The sequence below is a fragment of the Xenopus laevis genome, chromosome 9_10L (assembly GCF_017654675.1).
Source record: "Xenopus laevis strain J_2021 chromosome 9_10L, Xenopus_laevis_v10.1, whole genome shotgun sequence".
NCBI lineage: Eukaryota > Metazoa > Chordata > Amphibia > Anura > Pipidae > Xenopus > Xenopus laevis.
In genome coordinates, this window is record NC_054387.1 from 27,416,812 (window position 1) to 27,440,099 (window position 23,288).

The window sequence follows — 23,288 nt, forward strand, 5'->3', positions numbered from 1 at the left end:
AGTACAGACACAGAGAGTGTAAGACAAACCCTCAAAGAACAGATATCTCGGAGAACAAGGGCATCTTTTCACAGGAGCTGACATATTCAAGTTTGGGCTGATGAAAGACAGAATGGCCCCAGTGTCTTGCATCTCCAGAAGGCGTGACCGGCAGTGCCAGGCTAATTACAATGCTTTTGTTTGTTTCTGGGGTCCGTTATGCACCCCTGGAATTCAAGGGCAGGGTGGTGGGTTGTCAGGCGTGGGAGCTTTGAAGGAGGCAAAATGTCACAATGTTGGGTTGCAGACTTTCTGACTTCATTGGGAGTATGACATGAAACTGGCCCAAAATGTTTTATTTTATTCTACTGCCAACAAAAACGAACTTGCTAGATATTCGATTGTAAGCTATTTTATAGGTCCAGCTAGACATGAAGGGGCAAATTCACTAACCTCCGAAAATTTGCCAGCGACGGCTTCGCTCACAGCGCAACACTTCGCCAGGCGTAGATTTGCCAGGAAAACGCAAAATTCACTAAAATCCGAAGTTGCATCCAGGGCGCCGAACGCTGACGAAGTTGTGCTAGCGTTACTGCGCCAAGTGAAGCGAAGTTGAGCTAGTCTTGGCTAATATGCATACAGTGGGAAGTTAAAGTTCAATGGATAGTGATGGGCGATTTTGTCCCGTTTCATTTCGGCACAAATTTCCTGCGAAATTTGCAAACTTGCAAACTTGCAAAACTTAGATTTTGGCACCGGCGACAATTCGACGGCATCAAAATGTGCCCCGCCATCAAAATGTGCCCCGCCATCAAAGTTGACGCCATTAAAGCCAATGGGCGTCCTTTTTTTCACTGCAAATTCGCCCATCACCATCAATGGATGTGTCAATATGTTGCAGCAAATTCTCATTTCTAGACATTGGTTGTATTTATTAAAATGGGCCAAAGATCAGATCATTCTACTATGATATCCATCTATGCACACCCTTCAGGAGAAGACCACATCAACTCCAGTATCCAATGGGTTTTGTCCCCACCTGATTGATTACTGGCTATAAACTGCCACATATTACAATTCTCATAAATGTCACAGATTTTGTTCAGTACGAATGAAACCTGGAGATTAGGGACAGCATTCTCATAATTCTATGATTTGTATAATGTAATCTGTAGTTAGTGTCATTTGCAGTCCGAGCATTTAAGTGATAGTCTGGTGCGGACAGGCAATCTTTAGAGTCTGACAAGTGCCAGATGGGCAGCTGTATGATGCCATAGACAGTCACTATTTATTTTGCCTGTCAGGGCTGCATTTACGTAGAGGGTACCCCTAAATTCGCTGACTTTCATCACCCAGTCCCGATGATTTTCATCTGGAGCTAAAATCCTGCCGCCGTAGGCTCGGTCCTTGGTGGCCTTTCCACAAATCCGGGCCTGGGACAGAGCAGACTGTGGGCCTTACTGTATTTGAAATGTAAGGCCCTGTACCTGATAACAATGTATTTTAATATATTGTGTTGGATAACATATCCCATACACAATTTAATCTTTCTAATCTCTACAGTTCAGCTTCTCAAATCCACAAACTTGGGAAGGCAGAGCTTGCTTTACCTGAAGGAGATTGGTCTTGGCTGGTTTGGAAAGGTGAGTATTCCTTTGCTACCTCTGCAGGCTATACAAACTATTACAGAATTGTTCCAATGCAGAAATGTTTTACAAGTATGGGACCTATCATCCAGAATGGTCGCGACCTGGGGTTTTCTGGATAAGGGATGATTTCATAATTTAGAACTTTATACATTAAATCTACTTAAAATGTATTTAAACATGAAACAAACCCAATAGGATTGTTTTGCCTCTATTACAGATTAATTATATCTTAGTTGGGATCATGTACAAGGCATTGTTTCATTATTACAGAGAAAAAGTAATCAATCAATTTTAAATATTTGAATTCCTTGATTAAAATGGAGTCTATGGAAGATGGCCTTCTTTTAATCCGGGGCTTTCTGGATAACAGGTAACTGAATAACAAATCCCACACCTGTATTATATCTGTGTTAGTAGGTTTCATAAATGTAAATCTTTTATTGTTTTGCCATCTTTGCTCTGTTATCTCTCCCACCTAGGGCTATAGCAAGACCTTTTACTAATTGACAAGGATTGTTCTTTGAAGGCCAAGTGCTACTAACACTGCTTCCTTTGCAGACAGTAGGGAAAAAACAGCAGCAGTTTTTGTGTTTTGGTCACTAGTCAATAGTCAAAATTCCTTCGAGGTTATTTATAAAATTTGCACAGTGCATATTTATTTGCATATTGTTTTTTGCGCATGGTTTCCCTTTAAATACCTACATTTTGCACTGCTGTGCCCATCTTTCCAGGAAGCTGTAATAATTGATATAATAGTTGCTTGTGAGAAATGTATCAAATAATGTAGAAAATGGTAACAGTTCAGAATCTGCACCTGAATTACTGAGCTTTCAGACTGAAACACCAGAGACAAGAACATTGAAGTTTAAACTTATATTTTGGAAAAACGGTAATAAATAATACTTTAAAACGAATTGAAAATAAGTGTTTATTTCTGGTGAACAATCTGAAAACAATTGAACTAAAAAAAGTGTTTGGAAGGTAACCAACCCCTCCAGCCTTCAGTCCTGACATTTTTGAACATGCCTTTCATTTAAGATGTAAGCTTTCCTGTGTTAAAGGACCGGTATCATCAAATTTGTTAGTATACATTGAAAAAAAACAACCAAGACAAGTGAAACTTTAAAATCGCAAAGTCTTTATTAAGAAATAACTTACCGAAACTCTGCTTGCGCTCCTCTTCAGAAAGCGATCGGACGTCCTCCTTGTGTCCCACAATAGCCTGAAAGAAGTACTTTCCTCCAAATACATGATCGCACCTGGTCAGACCATGTGCCTATCGCATTGTACTTACAATCACCAAGGTCCACCACCACCATCCACCTGAAATAAATAGGGGCAAAATTAAAAAAAGCTAAAACAGATAAACAAAATGCCCAACTCTCCAAGATACGGATCCTCGAGACGCAGCATAAAACGACTGCATTGGGAACAGTACTAGCTGAGGTCACAATAGCCAGGCAAGAACTGAATAATACATTTGACACCTTCACGAGAAGAGCTATTACCATTTTGTGGCATAGATTTTATGAGCACGGTGACAAATGCAGAAACTGAAGAGCAAGCAAACCAAAAACAATATAACAACTATAAAAGATACCAAAGGGAAAATACACTACTTAATTGACAAAATAACAGATACATTTGAGAAATACTATGCTAAGCTTTATCAATTAAAAGACCCGCACCAATACCCAAACCATATAGCCACAAACACAATTCAAGGCTACTTGAACAAATCTAACACAACAAAGATATTGCGGCATTAGAACAGTCCAATTAGCCCTAAACAACACCCCCACAGGCAAGAGCCCAGGACTAGATGGCTGTCATATAACTTATTATAAAACATTTCAAGGGGCCCTTCTACCACATTTTACCAAGGCACTAGAAGACATTAAAAATAATAAGCATTTTAACCCTGCGTCCCTAGAGGCACATATCACACTGATACAGAAACCCGGTAAGAACATGTGGACCCTGGTAACTACCGTCCTATCTCCCTAATAAATGGGGATGTTAAACTTCTTGCCAAGATAATAGCTACCAGACTGCAAAACTTTATCCTGTACCTCATAGATCCAGAGCAAGTAGGATTTGTACCAGGTAGGGAGGCACGTGACAATACCACACGACTATTAAACCTTTTTTATATAGCTAAGCAGAGACAAATTAAAATGCTACTCCTTTCTACTGACGCTGAAAAGGCATTTGATAGAGCACTAGAAGACTTTGGGAGTTTAAGTAATCTAAAAATCAATTACATCAAATCTATAGCACTGAATAGCTCATTGCCTCAATAAGTGATAACACAGCTGAAACCCCGTTTCCCATACATGTGGACAACAAATGTACTACCATACCTAGGGGTAAAAATATGAAAAAATTACACACTGGATGGAAATAAACCTACAAGATCTCATAAATAAACTAAAAAAGGACCTACACGCTTGGGATGCTCACCCAATTTCTTGGTTTGGGCAGATTAATCTTTCAGGCACTACCTGTGCCAATTTCAATATCATATTTTAAGAGTATTCAGGCTATACTTACCAAATTTATATGGCTAGGAAAGATGCCTAGGATAAGCTGGAAAATACTAAATAGGTCATGATGAAAAGGGGGCATGGGTCTACCGTGCATTAATAAAGTACATAGGAGAATAATACATAAAGATCAACCCCTGGTATCGTATACACTCTGGGACACACTTAAGACCCCACACTCCCTAACGAAACATCCCTCGCCATTAAAACCCCTGCTAAATAACCCAGCGATTCCAGTAAGCCTAGACCAAGGATTTTTCCAGAAGTGGATAATACAGGGCAACCTACAACTTTTACACTTTATAGAAAAGGGGGAATTTGTCACTAAGCAAAAATTCCACAGTGTTAAACCCTTTACTCCTGCAGACCACTTAAAATATTCACAAATTATACATTACTACCGAGCACTGGGAGGCTGTACCTTATCCCGACCCCTGACAGTATTTGAAAAATACTGCGCACTTAGTGACCCACTAGGACATAACATCACCATGATATACAGATGTCTGCAAGCAACAGGCAGTTTACATAACTTAAATTTCATCTATTCATGGAACACAGACTTAGGACTCACACTCTCAGAGGAGCAGATTGGCAACCTAATACTAAAATTATTATACAGCTCTAGATGCAATCGTATACAGCAACTAAACTATAAAATCCTTACCAAATGGTACAGTACGCCAGCAAAGCTGAAGTCAATATTTCCACTGTCATTTAAAACATGCTGGAGGTGTCTTGGGGCAAGAGGCAACATGACACATATATTTTGGGAATGCCCACAGATAAAACCTTACTGGGATCAGATAATTTCTCTATCTGAAGAAAACCTAAATTTCAATATAGACAGAAGCCCTGCATATTGCTTGTTGTTCCATATAGAGAGCCCTATCTCTGCCTTCAAAAAATCACTAGAACCCTACCTATTAAATGCTGCAAAATGTTCCTTTACATTGGAAAACACAACATGTGCCAACAAAAAAGGATTGGCTCACAAAAATAGAAGAGCTTTATGTTTTCGGGGGAACTCTCATAGAAGAAGAACAAAACGCAAATTTCACAGCAACTTGGTGGAGGTGGCTAGAATTACAACGGAACAATACAAAGCTTTTTTCCAATGAAGGTATCACTTATATATCTATTTCCCCTCTGGCTACCCCCCCCCCTTTTTCTTCTTTCTTAATTGACCTTTCCCCCCTCACCCTAAACATCCCTCACCCACTCCTATCCCAATGATAATTATACAATTCTCGTGACCAACTATGAGATGTATCTGTTACATTGATATACTGCTAGGTCCTGCGAGATCGATATTTTATTTCTTAATAAAGGCTTTGTGATTTTGTTTAATTTGTCTTGGTGTTTTTTTTTTCAGTGTATACTAATAAATTTTTTTTTAAATTTGTTTAAAAATGCAATCTGCTGATGTCTGCCTGTGTATGGTACTTCTCTAGATTAAGTAAATAAAGGCTTTTTCATTTTTAAATGTACTGTTGCCTATAACCATTTAGTGCATGGTGCTTCGCCAGATGAAGTGAAGCAGCTTGTCGAATGGAACAATAGAAAAGAGGCCATGCATGTGTAATGCCAATCATACAATACCATGGGCCAACTGGTTGGTTACTGTATGGGTTAGCCAATGTATGACCAGCTTCAGACTTTTAAATAAAGATCAGCTCATTGGGCTTCTAAATGTGATTTTATGTTATGCTTGTAAGAACCAATAATAACAAAAACAAAATAATAGACAAACAGTATATTCATTGAAGTCATGTTAAAAAGGGGGTGTACTGCCTTTTAATGTAGATGAAAAGTGAGCATGGGTGAATAGACACATAAATTAAGTTTTGTTTATATTCTGCACCAGGTCCTGCTTGGGGAGATAAATTCTGGTCTGAGCAGCACCCAGGTGGTGGTGAAGGAGCTGAAGGTCAGTGCCAGTGTGCAGGAGCAGATGCTGTTCCTAGAAGAGACACAGCCCTACAAGTATGTATGGACTGGACTGATTATAATAGCCACTAGTAAAAGGCACAGCATGTGAAAATCTTAGTACCCCAGCCAATACCCTGCAGAAATGTGTAGAACCAGGAACATCCTAATCACTCAAACATCAAGTTAACAAAGGCAATCCAAATAGGGGGTATTCTTAGAATCAAATGATTACATTAAGTCCCTGCACACTACTTCAAAGGGGCCATGTCTTTCAGCACCGTTATGTGTATTCTCATATCCCACAGTGCACTTTTATGGCTTTGCTCACGTAATAACAATCATCATCTCTTATATTCAAAGTTACTGTAGGTATCTTTTAAGTGCTTAGAGCAGTACAGTACATGCAATTCTAGGCAGTCATACAGTGATTTCTTTGGTGCCTCGCTGCCCTTAATTGATTAAAAATTGTACAAGTGCATGTTCTGCCATGCAGTGGCACTGTTCTCTCATATATGGATGATTAACCAAATAACTGGATATTCTTGTAAAATTGGTTAGCACTATATTTAAAGGGATTTTGTCATAATTTTTATGGTATAGTCTTTATTACTAAATTGCCCTGTGTACATTACAAGTAATTAATTCTATTATTTAAAATGTTATTATTGAACCAAGTTTTCATGTTCCCTGCCTATATTATGCCTATGATATCATTCCAACTTGTTGTGGAACAGTAAAGGGTGACTGAAGTTTATCATACCATAGGTCACATGGCTGAGAGCACCTGGGAAGCTAAATACTTAGTAAAACATATAAGCTGCCCCATGGAATTTAGTCATACATGTAACAACATGTCTAGCTTTATGTCAGATTTCAAAATGAACATGAAAAAAAAACTGTTTTGGATTTCAATGCTGTATTCTGCCGGAGAGATGTTCACTGATGCATTTTGTTAACTACATAGTTTCATATGACAGAATCCCGTTAAATACAAATGCATTCTTAGAACCAGGGGTCTTCTGAATACAGTGTTTTTGAGTGTTATTTTATAAACATTTAGTATAAAAGCTCTTATTTGGAAGAATGAAGAGCTGTGTATACTAAAAACACGATTAGTAGATTAGCAGTGATGCTTTTCATGAATAAAGGATTTATAGATGATAAATTCCATTCCTGTACTGAAACATGTAATTAGTCACACTGCTTTTGCTTAACCTCTTACATTCAGCTGCACTGTATATTTCTGGTTTCCTGTTTGTTTAGTGCAGATCACAAGACAACTTTTTAACCTTCTTGTGGGAAATTGTCCTGCACTCAGTGGGTTATATGTTTGGTAAGCCATTTCTGTAAGTGCTCTGGTGCCAAGGTAGTCTATGCATGTGTATACTCATCAGGTTAGTTGGTGGGCTAACCTGATATCCTGCTCACAAGAAACTGACAGACACTCACAGGGTTAAATATTTAGTAAAACATATAAGCATGTGTTTTGCTGCCCCATGGAATTTAGTCATACATGTAGGACTTGCCATTGTAGTTTCGGAAATAATAATTAATAATAATTAATAATAAATATTAGTGATTTTATATGAAATGCTGGCCTCCAGTGGCATTATTGTTGAGAAAAATGGTAAAAATTTCACTTGCCTTTATTAATCACTTTCTAACAAAGGATCTCTCAGATATGGGAGTACTTATATAATCTTCAGGAAGAATAACTTTTATTAGTTTGTTTCCTAAAGCCAGAGTTGCTTTGACATGGTAATACAAAATACTATTTCAACCCTAGTTACAACACCATATTTTTCCCAGTAGTATGCCTCCTTATACTGCAGCTGCACTTTTTGTTCACCACAAAGGCTGGCCCCACTTATGCATAGAACACTGGGTCTCATTACCACCTGTATCTTAACTGTCAGCCCCAAGATGTTGTCAAACTAGAACTTACAAATACTTAAACCCTTGATTTTAGGTTGAAGAATGAGGGAAATTGTAGTCTAGCAACATCTGGAGATCCAATGCTGAGAGAATGTTGGGGTTGTTGCAGCCTAACTACTGGTGCTCATTTTGCCTGCACCAGTACTCCCTTGCTACTGTGGATTATTATAGGGTGGCCAATATGGTCATGTTATGAATTTGTATCCCTGATTGTGCCCTGGGTCTCTGGCCACCTGGTAAGGGTATTAATACCCTTTCCAATGACCTTGTTTTTCATGAAAACGCATGTTGGTACTCTTAACCTGAACTAGTAAAATATGCACAATATGCTGTGCCAGGACACTGCTCCACCCATCAGCACAGACAATAATAAAGCATTCTCTGTTACCCGAGTCTTGTGGGATCTATATATAGACCTGCAGGGCAATGTTGAACACAATGAAGCACTTATGTAAGATTGGCCGGGCCAATCCAGCCAGGCACCCTAGGTAACCTGGCCGGCCATGGCGCATTTACGCACAGACTAGCAGCAGCAGTCGGGAAGACACGGGACCGGACATGGGGTAGGTGACAGAGCAGGTATGTGCCTGGCGCCCCCCAGCTTTGCACCCTAGGCACCTGCCTACTCTGCCTACCCCTAGTTCCGGCCCTGATGTAAGATGCCCTTTCATCCAAAATCCATCACTAAAAATGATAACCCCCCCCCCAAACTGCCAGGCCCTGGTACCACTGACAGTGGTACCACTGGCACAGAAGACTGAACTTCCCCTGTACTGAAATAACCCACCCCCGAGATCAGTTTATGGTCTTATCTTCAAGTGTGTGCTGAAATGAATGAAAATCTCTTTCCTCTTGTAGCGTGCAGTGCTGCTTTTCTTGCCTCTGAAAGTGTGTGTATATATATATATATATATATATATATATATATATATATATATATATATATATATACTTGTATGTATGTGTATGTATATAGATATATCTATATCTCTCTCTCTCTCTCTCTCTCTCTATATATATATACATAGATATATATATATATATATATATATATATATATATATATACATATATATATATATATATATATATATATATATATATATATATATATATATATACACACACATATATATATAGTCTGTAGTCACATCTAGTGGACTAACGAGTTGCAGCAAAAGACAAATGCCTGGGTGCTGGTTAATTAATTAACAGAACTTCTTAAAAAAAAAACGCACAGCTCAGGGCTTAATCAAAGTGAAAAAACAAGTGGTTTGTTCAATGTTTCAGCCCCTGGACTCGGGCTGTCTTCAGGAATAGATATATAGATATATGTGTGTGTGTGTGTGTGGCCCTGTAGGGCCACTATTGGGAGGTACCACTTAGGGACCCAGGGAGATGCAAAGGTCCCCTGAGAGATGCAAAGTTCCCCTGAGAGATGCAAAGGTCCCCTGAGAGATGCAAAGGTATGATTCATATTGGGAGGTACCACTTAGGGACCCAGGGAGATGCAAAGGTCCCCTGAGAGATGCAAAGGTATGATTCATGTACCATTATGGTGATAGGATTAGCGTTTGGGCTGTATTGGGCATAGTTTATTGGTCTTTTTTTCCTATTCATTGGACCCCATTATCAGGGCTGGAACTAGGGGTAGGCAGAAGAGGCAAGTGCCTAGGGTACAAAGGTAGAGGGACCCCAGGCACGTACCTCTTCTGACACCTTCCCCTAGTTTGGACCCTTGTGGCCCCCATAGCTGTTGGAGAAATTCAGAGTGTGGGCTCTTCCGCGTTGCATGGTTGGCAGGGTTGCCCAGGGCACTTTGCTGACTTTGCCTAGGACTGCCCATTCAGGCAGATGGTTGGGTGTAGGGAAACTGAGTAGCATGGGGACCATTGTTTCTGATATATATATACATATATATATAGATAAAAAGGATAACATTAGGAGAGGGCTTGAATAGCAAGATGACTAACAAAAAGTAGCTATAACTATAAATGTGTAACCTTACAGAACATTTGTTTTCAGATGGGGTTTGTCAGAAAAAGAAGGCAAATAATATAAAAACTATAAAAAGAAAAACATGAAGGCAAATTGAAAAGTTGGTCACAGAAATTAGAATCCAGGAGCCCAAAGTTTAAATAGTACAAAAAGGTTTTATTTTACATAATGTATAAAAAAATGAAAAAAGCCTTACACGTTTCGTGTCTCCCAAGGAAACTTAATCATAGGCTAACTTTCTTTGGTCAAATACATGATATTTAAAGGAAAAGGAGCCAACATAAAATTGTTTAGGTGGAGTTTGTAAAGCTAACCAATGAGCTTTCATATGTGGCTCATGTGTAAAATACATAGTATATAGTTTCAATGCAAAACTACAAGGTAAGATTAGATTACAAAAATACAAAATGTTTCATTAACCAAAGTACAAAAAATCTAAATAAAAGCATTACATAAAGCAAGAGAGATCAAATTCAAAATTTAGCCTTAGTGGTTGTCTGGTCCCTAGGTGAAAGATCCATTTAGCTTCTTTTTTTAAAAGGTTTGAAGTTCTATTACCTCCTCGAATATTTTGAAAAATTTTGTCGATACCTATTACACTTAAGAAGGACACATCCCTAATTCTGTCTTTCAGTTTGCGGCTGGTTTGACCTACATATTGTTTCTGACATTTTTTAGAAGTTAATAAATAAACAAAATTTTTTGTGTTACAATTAATGTAATGTATTTTATGTGTCTTATTAGTAGTAGAAAAGGCAAAAACGGATGTTTTCTTTATATATTTACATGTAATACACTTACTCGCACCGCACTGAATTGTACTATATACTGTATATTTTACACATGAGCCACTAGAGGCAACGACATCTGGAAGCTCATTGGTTAGCTTTAGAAACTCCGCCTAAACAATTTTCTATTGGCTCCTTTTCCTTTAAATATCATGTATTTGTCCAAAGAAAGTTCATGGGAGACATGAAACACATAAGGCTTTTTTCATTTTTTTATACATAATTTAAAAGGTAAAGCATTTAACAGAGCAATTTACCAGGGTGCTGGAGGCAAGGTGCAAATCAATCAATAGTATAGTGATACAGAGCACAGAACTGAAGAGAAACCTGCACTGCATACAGTGGCGTAACTAGATATTACTGGGGCCAACAGCAAATTATTTTTTAGTCCCCCAAAATGTCCTGTTTTACCAATATTTATTGAAATTGTATATGAATTTAGGACTCATGGAACCCCAATACCTTTAGGGCTCCCCCTGCAGCCGCAGGGTCTGCTTCGTGACTGCTTGTACCCAAAGCAAAGTTCTAAGAATAATGAGACTGTACTTATAACCTGACAGACAATCCATCTACTAAACGGGTTATTATTGCAGGAAACATAAATATGCCAGCTACCAGGTGTGTCCCAAGAGAAAACTATTACACAGCTTTTTCCTCTACTGTGGTTCTACTCTTGTTCCAGCACATTAGTGGATATCACTGTAATGCAGCTTCTGTGCCTGGAACAGCAGGATATTTGTACTGCTATTTACTGGGTATCTGACGATAATCCTCTACCAACAGACAGTGCTGTGCATCTGGCAGCAATACACTATACTATGCCACTCTTTCTTTTTGCAGAGTGCTGCAGCATGCCAATCTGCTACAGTGCCTTACCCAGTGTGCAGAGATCACCCCCTATCTGCTGGTTATGGAATTCTGCCCATTGGTAAGTTTTTGGGGAGGGGAATCCATGGCAGCCATTTAGGTGGAGCAGCTGTACGGGACCACTCAGCAATTATAAAAAAAGAATAATTCATTCTGTATATAAGTGCAGACTTGGGTTTGCACCCAGAGGCTTTGTGGGGTTCTAAGTGACCATGGATGATCTCAAAGCAGAGAAAGAAAAACAGCAGTTCCACCAGCGTTTTATGACTGTGGTTGTCTCTTGGCTGATAATCTGAAGTAAGCAAATTAGACAGTATAGGAAGAGGTATCCTGCTTGCACATTTTGTAACTGAGGCTTGGGTGGAAGCACTAACACCATGTGTGGAAAACAAGGAATGTCTCAGTTGCCATTATTAAAGGTACATTGATATTTAAACACATGCACTCATGTGACAGCTTTCAAAACATATCATATGCCATGCGCTGTTTTTTAACAAGCTGAGTAAAGCAATACTACTCTGCACCTTCGGTGCACCTGACTGTACACCAGGGCTGGACTGAGAGTCAAAACAGACCCTGTCATTTCAGGTACACATAGGCTGAATTAGCCCACACAGAGGCCCAAACAGCCCCCATAAGCCCACTAAATACTGACTTTCTATGACACCTTATAGCAACCCCTCTGGCATTTGCCAGAACCCACAGATTGCCAGTCCGGGCCTGCTGTACACTAAAGAGCAAAGATGTAGCAGGTACTTAGGACTGTAAGTGAGAAAACACCCTTTGCTAGGCAAACATATTATATATTTAATATATTTAAAGCTTCAAGACCTCTTATTCAGAAGGCCAAATTATCACCTGCTTCTTGGGGTTCAGTGACCTCTCCAGTAACCTGAGATTTACTGTTCCATTTAGCTTGTATCCAGTATTGATCCAGGTACTGGTCCGATTGCCATCTTGCAGTCAGGAAGGAATTTTTCCCCCTCTGAGGCAAATTGGAGAGGCTTCAAATTTTTTTGCCTTCCTCTGGATCAACTAGCAGTTAGGCAGGTTATATATAGTATTAAAAGGTTGAACTTGATGGATGTTTTTTTTTTTCAACCTAACTTACTATGTAACTATGTAACTATCTATCCTTCAGTTCATCCTCACTAAAGTTAATTTGACTTCTGGAGTATACTGGATCTAATAAGGGAAAGTCAATGTAGTGTTAGTGTGTTAGCAATACTTTTATGTAATTAATAGGTCTGGGGCTCCTTTGTTATATGCTTTGTATTTTCAGGGGGACCTCAAAGGTTATCTCCAGAGTTGTGCTGCCTCTGAATCAACAGCCCCAGACCCCTTGACTCTGCAGAGAATGGGCTGTGAGGTGAGCTGTGGGCTTCTTCATCTGCACAAGCATAATTATACTCACAGGTAAGGATGGGTATATGGGAAGGTGCTGCAGGCAGGGGTCCTAATGTTGGTTTATGTAGGTGATCCTATTCTATTTCTTATGCACTCAGTGATCACCAGCATGTGGCTCTTGCTCAGTGATGCACATAGTTTAGTTTCCAGCATCTCTCATGTTCAACAGTCTGGCTATTGTTTATCAACAGCTAAAGGGAGAGGTCCCACCTGTAGTACGAGATATGTTACAAGTAAACCTGTTCCTTCATGGTCCTTTCCTAATTTTCTCATTATGTCTCATTGCTTTTCTTCCATTGCTTGTAGATTAAGTAGTTTCTCTTACACACCCCTGGACGCGTCTTTCAGTTTGTCTCCTGGAACAATATCCTGATGCTGAATGAGTGGGACATACAGGCTCCAGCATCAGTGATTTTGTTGCAGGCGGCACACATTGCTTCTGGTCCATTGGAAGGCTGCATGGCCCTATCCTGTGACATCTTCCCAATCTCTCTTTCAATGGCTGCACCATTCTATGATTAGTGACTTTTTTCATAGGCTGCTGTCTCACTGTCTTAAATTAAATGCTACAATTATTCTCTGTTTTACTTCATCTGCTCCTACAGCAACCCCCTTTTCCTAAATCCAGCTTGTCTCATTTGATCACTATCTGCCTGCCTGTTGTAGCCACTCAGTCCCCCTCCCATTATTTGTGGTCTTGATCTTACATCTCCATGACCAGAGTAGGAGGAAAGAAGGCACAGAACAATGCTAGAACAATGGCCAGTGGCATAACTACAGAGGAAGCAGACCCTGCAGCTCCAGAGGGCCCAGTAAGGCCCTACATAATGAGCAACTTTAATATATCTTGTTAAATTGGTCAGCTTACCAATGTTTTGGGGCCCTAAATGGAATTTGCTGTGGGGCCCAATAACATCTAATTACACCACTGCCACCGTCAACTCTCCAGCTGCTGTTGAATAATAACTTGCAACATCCAATGGCTAACTGAGCTTTCTCTGGAAGTTGTAGTTCTAAAACAGCTGGATTGCTGCAGGTTGGCAAGCCCTAGCACCTTCTTAGTGACTCATAGAGACACACACCACAGCCCACTCTGCAGCTGAATGGCAGAGATATACAGACAGTGGCAGACAGAATGTATTGTTTCTCATTTAATTAGCTTGCTGTGCATTAGCAAGGGATGGGCTCAGAGGCCGCTGTTTGCATAGTGCCCAAGGCTCAGTGAGGAGGGTGTACAACCTATAAGGGAATATTTGTCCTTAAACTGTTAGAAGAGTTTACACAGAGTCACTCATCTCTACCCTCAAACTGAATACAGGCACTGATGCTCTGGGCCGGATTTACATAGCAGGTGCTCTAGGCCTGTTGCTGTTGATCGCCCCAGTCCCCTCCCCTTTATTCACACAAATTTTCACAGAAATGGGGATTGGCGCATTGGAGGTTTAAAAATCTATGTTATCATCCCCAGTGTTTCTGAACCAATTTTTGATGCTCCAGACAATAGTGCAAAGTAGCCAACTAAGGTTCTCCTCTAGACTAAAGTTTAAGGTAAGAAATGGATGATCCTAAAAAAACCAGAGCAGCCAACAATGCACTGTGAGATGCTACAGCAGGGATATAGAACATATAGCCTTCCAGATATAGAATTACAACTCCCAGGAACTCTGACAAGCATTGGCTTAGTTCATGAACAACTGAAGGCCTGCAGGTTGCTGAAGCTTGTGCTACAATAAGCTGCTGGTTGTCACAAGGATCCCTCTGAAGTCTCTTTCACCCTAAATTATCTCTCTCCTTTTTTTTGCACTCATAGTGACTTCGCCCTTCGGAACTGTCTTCTTGCTGCTGACCTGACTGTGAAAATCGGGGACTATGGACTGGCACATTCCAAGTATAGGGTGAGCATAGCCTGTTTTTCAAAAACAACTCCGTTTAGATTAACTATTTAGCCAAATTGTAGCTCACATCTGTTACCCCAGGGCTTTCTGCCATAGGATTGAAGAGATTGCTGGGTACATTGCTTCAGGAAGAGGATCAGGGCAACACATTTGCTGATTGTCTTGTAGTAAATGAATAATTTGTTGGTACCTTGCAGTTAGCTTGTTTTGTGAGCTGTTGTCTAATTATAGGTTTGCTGGAACATGTTCTAATGCCCTACAAATTACACAAAAACAAAACTAAAACACCCCTTATTATAAGTGTAGCTGGAAGGGCAGAGCGATAAGACAGAGGAGCAGGCATATACAGATATATGGAGGGTACACACGCTCTGCCTCAGACACACTAGCCACACTCACTGACTTTTATGACAATTTTGCTTGCCTTTATCTGTGTGGTGCTGCTGCCACATTTATTCAGTGTTCTGGGACCAGTGAGAGTTCACTTACTGTAGAGACAAACAAGTCTGGGAGAGAGACATGAGTGGTATACAAAAAGATCACTAGCTATGGTTTTATTTTAAGGCAGAAATACCCTTAGCTCTAGGGTCACAGGGGCCATTTGTGGTTAGGGTTGCCACCGTTTCTGGAAAAAAATACCAGCCTTTCTAAATATTTATCTTTTTTCCCTATTAATAACATTGGGATCAACACTCACTTTTACTGGCCAGGCCGGTAAAATACCGGCCAGGTGGCAACCTTACTTGTGGTATAAGAACAAGCAGGGCCGGATTTACATAGCGCTTACCCCTAGGCCCGCTGACGTTTGTCACCCCTGTCCCCTCCCTTTTATTCAGGCAAATTTTCATTTGCATACAGGAAATTTAAAAAACTATTGTATCTCCTGAGCATCCACAGTGTTTCTGAACCAATGTGGGTGTGGTTGGGCAGCATACCGCCCCCTAAAATCCTGCAGCCCTAGGCTCGGGCCTTGATGGCCTTTCCACAAATCCCGGCCTGAGAACAAGTAAAAGGGACAAATTATATTGAGTTAAGCTGGCCAAACAAGTGCAGATTTTGTTGTGCCTCTGCAAATGATCTTATTGGGTTTAAACAAACAATTCATCCATCCAATGTTTAATTATATTAGAGGAGACTTTTTGTGTAGGCTGCAAGTACCTCTCTGACATAATTTGATGCCAATGATATAATAGGGAAAAACCATAATAATATAGGAAGGTCAGTATTTTTTTCCAGAACAGGTGCTGCAAGATCTCACATTTATTAACTGATGGCTGTCTGTCCTTATGCTTACTTTCCCAAAGGTATGTTCAGTGAAAGATCATTTAACAATGATTATCTGACTTATCGATTGCATTGTTCCAGGATGAAAATATTTAAACCTGTCCAATTGACTGTTGGGATGATTTTGTCGGAACGATATGATCATTTGCACCCCATTGTAATGTATTGTATTGTATTGTATTGTATTGTGCCAAAATCAGTCGCTTCGTGTTAGATATTTTTTAGTGAATACACCAAGAATGTCCATCGTTGGTTGTTGTGATGCTGGAAGGCCACGGGTTGGACATGACTGGTTAATCATTTTTTTGTAGGCCTGACAAGCACTTTTAAGCTAGCCTTGCAGTACTCATTGCAATTTTGCAAATGAGAAGTGTCCCTGCAACTTCTCTTTTGCATACAGGACTGGGAATGGCTGGGGGACAGTTTGTTTCTTTGCCTCACACTCAGACACACTTGTTACTATGTTACACACATTCTGTGGTTTGTAACCAAACACCCTGGCATGTTGCCAGCTGTCCCTAGCCTGTGCCAGTGCAGGCAGCCAGATGCCCAGATTAAGGAAGGGGAGGCGGAGGTAGGCGCTCTCTCACTTTAGAGCACGTCTCTGCCCCAAGGGGGAGGAGGGGACTCTCTGTTGCCTCTTTCTCTCTCTGTCAGGGTGAGTCAGACGTCGGCTGATCCTCGGGGAGGGGGGAGGAAGGAGGAACTAGCAGCAGGGGGAACCTGGAGCTGTGGCTGAGCGGGCAGTTATGTTTTTGCCTGGCAGGATGATTACCTTGTGACGTCGGACCAGCTGTGGGTGCCACTGCGTTGGATTGCTCCGGAGCTCATCGACGAGGTGCATGGGAACTTGTTGGTGGTGGATCAGACCAAGGCCAGCAACATCTGGTGAGAAATAAAATAGTCTTGCCACCCTCCCTTCTTGACTGTATCATTTATTCCTTGGATCTTTTGCTCTGTGGCTACAGGTCACACGCTTGTCACTAAACAGAAACCTGTTGCTTTTTTCACTTATTTATTTAATAAGTAGAGTGAAGGATGTGGATCACAGAATCCTGTTTATATACACATGGGCAGTTTACTACCCATCACTAGTACCTGGGTGTGGCTCTTGTCAGATCCTGTGTGCCTCTTTCCTAGTGACGGCAGCAAGCTCTTACAAGAACTTTATAAAAGTATAGCAGTCTGGAAGATAATGTCTTTCACTAACTCAAAGCCAAAACAACTGAACATAAGGTGTCATTTATATAACACTATGGGGTATTGGAGACATAAGTACAGGGTGCAGTGTCGGACTGGCCCACAGGGATACCAGGAAAACTCTCAGTGGTCTCAGTGGACCTCTTGCTTCTAACCATTTGGCCTATTTCATGGTTATTCCATATTTCTTTATGGCAAAAAAGAGGCGTAATAATGGAAGAATAGAGAATAATATGTAGAGAAGAGAGTCTAGGAGAATAAAGAGGTTGAGTGAGGAGAGTAGTTAGAATAGGTTTGAAAGTGGGCCCTCAGCCAAAGGTTTTTTGGTGGGCCCCTGACATCCCAGTCCAACACTGACAGGGTGATAAGGAAGTGTTGGATGGATACCGATGGCTCAGGTTGCTGTTTTAGGAGTTACACACTAGCACAGCACATTATTAGTTTAACAACATTTCCAAATTACCAATTTAGAGACTTTCCAAATCAAAATTAACCTGGAGACTGCTAAGAAAAGATAGGAAGGATCACAAATGTGGCAGCCAAATATGTCACTAAATGTGAAATGGCATGATGAAGGTCTGGGATATGTGCAACCTGCACACCTGAACATAAATATGTTCAGGTGTGCAGGTTGCACATATCCCAGACCTTCATCATGCCATTTCACATTTAGTGACATATTTGGCTGCCACATTTGTGATCCTACATTTGTAAGCTACTGGCTTTTTGACAAGCTTACTATTCCTTCATGTCTTAACACACTTGTACCTGAACAATAAAAGAGAAGGAAGGATGGTGTAAATGAGGGGCAGGGAGGGCACAGGTAGTAACCTATGGAATTACACTGCACAAATAATGGGCAAACTGAACTATAATTATTATCAAGGGTACCTTGTTGTTGGGTGAATGTTACACCTTTGCTTATTAATAAAGTGTGAAAGGGCTTATATATGTGCATGGAGGAAGGACACACAAGTGATGGAGATGTGACTGAGTAATAGTGAGTTCAAGGAACATGAGCTTCTCCAGCATTAGATTTTTAACCAAAAAAAAAACAGAAATACAGCCAAAGACCCCTATAGCTACAAATGGGATGTTGAATATATCTAGCTGGGGCTTTAGAAAGATGTACTAAACAAGCATACTAGTATAGATTTGGTGCATTACAAGTGCTTTTACTTCCCAGTGTACAGTTATTTTCCCATACGTGACTGTATCTCCTGTTCCTCACAGGTCATTGGGTATTACTCTTTGGGAGCTGTTTGAATTGGGAAGGCAGCCATACCCTAAGTATTCTGATCGCCAGGTCCTCTGCTATGTTATCAAGGAACAGCAACTCAAGCTGCCCAAGCCACAACTTAAACATCTGCTCTCGGACCGCTGGTGAGAATCTTGCCCACTGTCACAAATTACACATCAAAGACATTAGCAGCAAAGATAAATAGCTGAATAAATACAATCTATTCTAAAATATAAAATAGTATATCCCACCACATTGTAAGGCTTTTAAAATGCTCAGAATTTCCCTTGATATACTCACACACCCAGGACTGATGACTACAGAAACATAAAGCTATACCAGCAGTTACTGTACCTGCAGAAGAATATGTGTACAGTACCATTGTTTATTTACTGTAGATTTATTAAGAAAACACCAGAATACCAGATGTACTTCCTGAAGCTAAATGGATGTTGATCTTATAAAGGTTTTAACTTCTGGTGTATGTGTGACATTGGGGGTCATTTATAAACTTTGCGCAAGGCAGATTGGTTCGCAAAGTGAATATATTTGCCTTGTGCATGCTTATATTTATAAAGCTGAATAAGTGTGGTTCAAACAGAATTGCGAATTTTTTTTCACAATGCGAATGTCTATAAGAGCTTATTAAATATGTCAAAAATAAGCAAATTACAAATATTTATGCACACACTCTGCGACTGAATTACACCACAACTTTGGTGGCGGAGAAAATATTCGCAAAACAGTTTTGCAAAGTGCGAATTTAAGTTACTGTCAATGCTATTTTCAAACACAACAACTTCGCTCATTGGGTGCGCTTGCACAAACTCAGCATGTCTTTTGCGAAAATGTATTCACAATGCGAATTCGCAAAAAACAGAAAGACAGGCACAGCAGTACAATTTTTTAGCGTTCAGGAAAAACATGGGCAATACAACCATTTGCGAAAAAATATGCACTGCACGAACTTTATAAATGACCCCCACTGTGTAATCGGGCTTTATTCTGATGAATATACAATTGTCCACACAAAATCTGTAATTTGGAGTGGCAGCATCTAGCAATAAGTGAGCAACACAAGGGTATAATATATGGCCCAGCTTGTTCACATGTTCACAACAGCACTTGTAAGGTTGTATAATTAAATTTCTTGGGGGGCGTTGAAATACACACATATGCAACTTTTACAGTCATTTACAATTAAAAGTGACGTCTGTGTTAAACCTGTTTTTTTAGGAAAGTGAAAAATCTGATTACAGCAATGAAACAAGGACTAATTAACAAATGCAGTCCAATGTGCAAAGTGCAGTTTTTAGATACAGAACACCCACAAAGCAGCATTCTTTACCAGAATTACAGTTGAATTATGGGCACATGCTAAGTTACTGCTACTTTTCTGAGTAAAGCTGGCCATACAATATAAGGTCTGCTCAATTGGCAAGGTCACCAAACGAGTGGATCTTTCCCTTAATATGCACATCTTAGGTGGTTGATATCAGTCTTAATCCAATCATTGGCCCAACTGGCCCTAACGGTGGGAATATGAGCCATCAGAGCAAGGACTGCATGAATTAGTCCTCAGTCTGGCAGGAAAATCAAACCTGTTCAATCAACGTGTGGGAGGGGCTTCCAGGTTTTAAAGGGGAAGTAAACCCAACTGTTATTCACCACACGGAACTCGATGGAAAAGTTGAACAGAAGATCAGTATTTACAGGCACACCAGAGGCTTTTCTTCAGTCAGGCACACTTTATACACTCCAGTAAATACTTTTTCAGACACATTCAGTTACATATATTCCAACAAATCAGTTTCTTGATAGGCACACTTTCCTTAGGATCTTGAATTCCACCTAGTGGTATACTCCCCCCACTCTCCAATAGTGGCCCGATACATTCAGGGTGATACCCCTCCACTCTTTTTCCATTCAAGTCCTGGCCTTTAAGCCCCAGTGTCCTTCCTACCTGGTCCTAGACTACCACTGATTCCCTTACTTATGGAGTGCCTGTAGGAGACTAACTCCACTTTCCTCCTTGATGGGGCCACAACTGCCCTTACTAAATATCCTGACTATCTCATGCACCTAGTGCTCGCTCAATTTGATCTTTCCTATGCTAACTTCCCCTATCTACCGATGTAGGTCTCCACTCACCAGCCAGGTGATGTTGCTTTGGCCACGCCCTCACATGAAGACGGGGCACATCCTTTTATAGCCATCTATGTCCCATAGTGGCCTCTGGTGGCTGTGGTAAAAACTACACCTAAAATTAAGTTATAATATATACATTTTACATACATGCACATTTTGTCACACAGAAAGATTACAACATTCCTGCACATAACACTCTTCATTACTTTACACCCCCTTATAAACATCTTGCTGATTTTCAGCCAGGTATTGGTAGGGTGGGACTACCGGAGGGCCCCATACATGGGCAGATAAGATGCCGAATCGATCTAAAGGGCCAGAATCAACAGCTTAAATCTGCCTGTGCTTGTTCAAAAAAGATAATCCAAGCTACCCTTAGGTCAGGGCCAGACAATGGCAGAAATTCAGGCAGAGAATCCAAGAGGAGCAGCAGGGCAGTGGATTCTCCACTGGCCGAGATCAGTGTAGTGTGGCCCTAGCCTTAGAGTCTCTTTAGAGATTTTAAAATAAAAAGATTCCTTATTTTGTAAGGACTGGTGCCCTAAGATGCATAATTAAGGGACCTATAAAGCAGCCAAATTATGTTTTCATCTCTGGAGTTATTGCCCTTTTTTTAAATGCAAAGTTTACTTCATTTGTTTTATTAGCCACTTTAGTGACTCTGTCTAAAGTTACGCAAAATTCCCTAAATCCTGAACTAAGAGGCCCTCCAACATGCTGTCATTGAACTCAAATTAATTCGATTTTACTCGATTATCTATTTCAAAATCGAATATGTTAAACTTGGACGTATTTTACCGAATTGATTTAAATTCGCTCAAACTCGATTTGAGGTTTTTCTAAAAAAAAATTGGAATGTCAGGAAGGCTACAAACAGCTCCAAATTGGTCACTGCATCTCTCCCATTGACTTATACAGTAATTCGGCAGGTTTTAGATGGCGAATAGTCGAATTCGAATTTGATGAATCTCAAAAATCAAATTCAACATTTTTAAAAAACTCGAATCGAGATTGGATAATTCCCTACCCTAGTTGAATTTGACAGTTTTGACCATAAAAAAAATCGAAAATTTGAATTTTCAATTCAACCCTTAATAAATCTGCCCCTTTGTCTATAACTCACATTTATATTTTTTCTACCAAATTAACTTGCATTTATCAACACTGAACTTCATTTGCAAGTTTTCTGCCCAGTCCCCTAATTCAGTCAAATCTCTCTGCAGAGTGGCAACATTCTGTATGGAACATAATTTAGTATCATCAGCAAAAATAATATTATAATATGGGCAGTGATTGTTGAACCTGTCAATATGGTTTAAACTATCATTTAGTGTATATTTGTTTTTATCAGAAATAAAGGAAAAATAGAAGTAAGACAGATTTTTGCTTGCTACAGGCTGCTAGACTATGGAAGAGATTTTCCATTGTTACCACATGACCCCCTCAGTATTCACAGTGGGGTGCATTCTCACAAATCCAACACATCCTGATGAATGGAGTCAGTTCTGACATCTTTAAGACTCAGTTAAGCCTTTAATGATATGATGCTCCAATTATATCTTAGGACAATAAGTCCCAGACTACATTATCTCAGGCACATACATTATGAGGAGATCCATACTATGCAGTAGTCAACATAGGAACATATGCTATCCATTCCATATGAGATATCTCCATAGAAACATTCACATACATAGATGTCCTACAAGGGAACCCCATATTATCATCTTAGAATCATTGCCAGAGAAACCTGGAAATAGTGGATCTGTCACCTGGAAAACACATGCTATAAATATAGAAATACGCATATAAATGCAGTCATTAGGAATAAAGGACTAAAATAACTGTCTTAGAGGAGGTATCATGGAAAAAGAAATGGTCAATTGCTGTCATTGGGGAAATGCCACTTCCATTGAGGGATCATTGATGGGGGGGGGGGGGCGCTGGGCCTCTGCCTACCCCTAGTCCATGTTTGCTTTCTTTCTGGTTCCCAGGTTTGCCTCTCTCACCTCTTGTCAGCGTGTCCCTCTCTCCCATGTGACATCACTGCTAGGGTTGCCAACTGGTCGGTATTTTACCGGCCTGGTGGGTAAAAATAATGCTTGATGCCAATAGGATAATAATAGGAAAAAACGTCAAGAATATAGGAAGGTCGGTATTTTTTTCCAGAAAAGGTGGCAATCCTAATCACTGTGCATGTGTGTATGAGGGGAGGGAGGTGGTTGTGCGGGTTGGCCTGTGTGGAAGCATTGTGCTTTCCCATGCTTATCAGTGTACAAATATTAGAGGGCTTTGTAATGAGATATTATGTTAATAAGACAACAGAAATAAAATGGTTGCATACCTGGTGCAGACATGCAGTTGTAAAGTTTATAGTTGTATACCATGACCCACAATTCTTAGGTGCTCATATAAACCAG

General features: G+C 40.1%; 1 protein-coding gene across 7 annotated transcripts in view; it reads left to right on the plus strand.

The window, feature by feature from the left end:
* The window catches only part of aatk.L (apoptosis-associated tyrosine kinase L homeolog), a 105,564-nt gene that overhangs the window by 72,894 nt on the left and 9,382 nt on the right, over positions 1-23,288 (plus strand). For all 7 annotated transcript variants that reach the window (XM_018235074.2, XM_018235075.2, XM_041576032.1 and 4 more), the window contains exons 4-10: positions 1,543-1,622; positions 6,042-6,160; positions 11,668-11,755; positions 12,977-13,110; positions 14,912-14,996; positions 17,047-17,168; positions 18,714-18,863. In XM_018235074.2, the coding sequence (XP_018090563.2) occupies positions 1,543-1,622; positions 6,042-6,160; positions 11,668-11,755; positions 12,977-13,110; positions 14,912-14,996; positions 17,047-17,168; positions 18,714-18,863 (778 nt within the window). The remainder of the gene's footprint in view (positions 1-1,542; positions 1,623-6,041; positions 6,161-11,667; positions 11,756-12,976; positions 13,111-14,911; positions 14,997-17,046; positions 17,169-18,713; positions 18,864-23,288) is intronic.